The 2,308-nt window shown below is 37.7% G+C and overlaps 1 protein-coding gene and 1 pseudogene across 1 annotated transcript; both read left to right on the top strand.

Moving 5' to 3' along the window:
* Nucleotides 1–96: 96 nt before the first annotated feature.
* Nucleotides 97–2,308, top strand: LOC108355512 (tRNA (guanine(37)-N1)-methyltransferase-like). Its single transcript, XM_017606674.1, has 3 exons — nt 97–152; nt 1,784–1,945; nt 1,999–2,308. Exons 2-3 carry the CDS (start codon nt 1,793–1,795, stop codon nt 2,119–2,121), a joined length of 276 nt encoding a protein of 91 aa, XP_017462163.1. The 5' UTR covers nt 97–152; nt 1,784–1,792; the 3' UTR covers nt 2,122–2,308.
* On the top strand, nt 183–1,777 carry LOC108355513 (tRNA (guanine(37)-N1)-methyltransferase-like; annotated as a pseudogene).

Below are 2,308 nucleotides of genomic sequence, written 5' to 3'. Positions count from 1 at the left end.
GGTTCCAGTACAAATTAGTACTGACTATTGGTTACTATACAAACCTAAACCTATTGACTGGCTTTTCTCTTCTCACTTTTGGGAACTTCTTGCAAAGAAGAAGAAGCATCGCATATGTAATTGGTTTTGACAGTTCGCAGCGCTGAGAAAAGGTAAACTTTTTGTACTAGAAAAGGCATTTAATTTATAAATTAAATTAACTAAAGTTTTTATGTAAAAAATAACTCGTACTTTAACTTGTTGAGTATATGAGTAACCTTCAATAAATGGTTTTGCTGCGTCGTCTCAGCTTGGTTCAAGATTTATTTCAGCAACTTAGAAGACAGCGCCACTACTGGAAAAATATGGGTTGCTCTCTTTTGGAACCCCCTGCGTCTGTTCGGGGTATGCTCGAACTAAATCGTGATTCGTTTAAAAAACGTGTGGAACTACCACGTTTGCGAGTACCAGGGNTGGAGGAGAATCGTCCTCCATGCGTGAGATACTACTTCATCCATCAGCAGTTAAGTCATGGGATTGTTTACCCACTGCTGAGCTAATGAAATTCAAAGTCGGACCCAATAATTTCTACTATGATGAATTAGAACTAGGCTACGATAATTGGCGCGCAGATGAGATATTCAAAAGCGTTTTGCCAACCGATGAGGAAGGTGTCACCTCGTATTCGCGCATAGGACATATTGTGCACTTAAACTTAAGAGATCATTTGCTGCCTTACAAAAAACTGGTTGGGGAGGTTTTGCTAGACAAAGTGCCTGGCTGCCGCACAGTTGTTAATAAAGCGGCAACAATTGACAATACCTACCGAAACTTTCAGTTGGAACTTATTTGTGGTGAACCTGAATATCAGGTAGAGACCAAAGAGAATGGAGTGGTCTTTGAATTTGATTTCTCCCGCGTGTACTGGAACCCTCGCTTATCTACGGAACATGAAAGAATTACAAAAATGCTTAACGCGAACGATGTTCTGTACGATGTCTTCGCTGGTGTAGGGCCATTTAGTGTGCCAGCAGCGCGTAAAAAATGTTGGGTTCTTGCAAATGACTTAAATCCAGAGAGTTATAAATGGCTGCAACACAATGCCAAGCGCAACAAATGTTTAACACATATGAAAACATTCAATAAAGATGGGCGGCAATTTTTACTGGATGATGTTAAAGTAGATTTACTTGAACGCTGGAAAAATTCGGCAGCTGATAAGCTAATGACGAATCAAATACACATTACTATGAATCTACCGGCTATGGCGGTAGAGTTTCTGGATGTCTTTCGTGGTTTTTTAAACGAAGACGAGCAAACGAATTTTCCTGCTAATGAATTGAGCTACCCTACTGTGCATGTTTACTCTTTCGCAAAGGGCGAAGATACGAAGACGCTAGTGCGCAATATGGTGGAAAAGAATTTGGGTTTGCCGTTGAAAGACAATTTAGAGGGCATATATTTTGTGCGGAATGTTGCACCAAATAAGGATATGTATCGAGTTGCATTTCGTTTAACGAAAGAAATTTTGATAACACCTTTTGTGAAGAATCCTACTGAGCTGGCGGCGGAAACCCCAACAGCGAAAAAAAGGAGCGCATCTGAGGCACACGAGGAAGAACCACTTGTTGCAAATAAAGTAAAATGCAATTCATAATCTTAAAAATTGATAACTCAATAAATTGTTGAACAAAGTTAAACTCTTGCTTTTTATTTATTTATGTATACATTGAGGCTTTTCATATTAATAATGTTATGTGATTATATAATACACATTTTTTTTATTTTTGTTTTTAAATTCCAGTAAATAGTTATGGGACGTAAATCGAAAACTGCAGCTGGTAAAAAGGGTGCCGCATCTGCTAAGGGTGCCATCAACAAGTCTAAAAAGGATAAGAATATATTCAAAGTAAATGATGCTAAAAATAAGAAGAAACCCAAAGAAGTTCAGGGAAAATTGAAAAAGGTAAATACATTTTAATTATGGTAAAAACCTACTATCATCATATCGAATTTCAGATTAAGGAAGTGGTTAAAAATAAGCGGGAGAAAGTCGATGCAAACTTGAAGGAACTACACAAGGACATGGTGGTAAAGAAGCCGAAGGCCGCAGCTAACAATACACCTATCAAGAAAAATTAAAAAGCTCCGGCAAATACGAAAAACGTTTCACAAAAATTAGGAAACCTTAAGTTCTAAAATGCTTCTTTTCCTAGACTGCAATGATTCGTCTGCCCGAGTGACGCAAATGCAGCGAACTTTCGATTAAAATTGAAGTTTAGATGTTTCAACATGTACTTATATGTTTTAAGTATGGCGAAAATTATAT

This window comes from Rhagoletis zephyria, unplaced genomic scaffold (assembly GCF_001687245.7).
Source record: "Rhagoletis zephyria isolate East Lansing unplaced genomic scaffold, Rhagoletis_zephyria_1.1 Rzeph_scaffold_46468, whole genome shotgun sequence".
Lineage (NCBI taxonomy): Eukaryota > Metazoa > Arthropoda > Insecta > Diptera > Tephritidae > Rhagoletis > Rhagoletis zephyria.
This window is presented reverse-complemented; position numbering and strand designations above follow the sequence as displayed.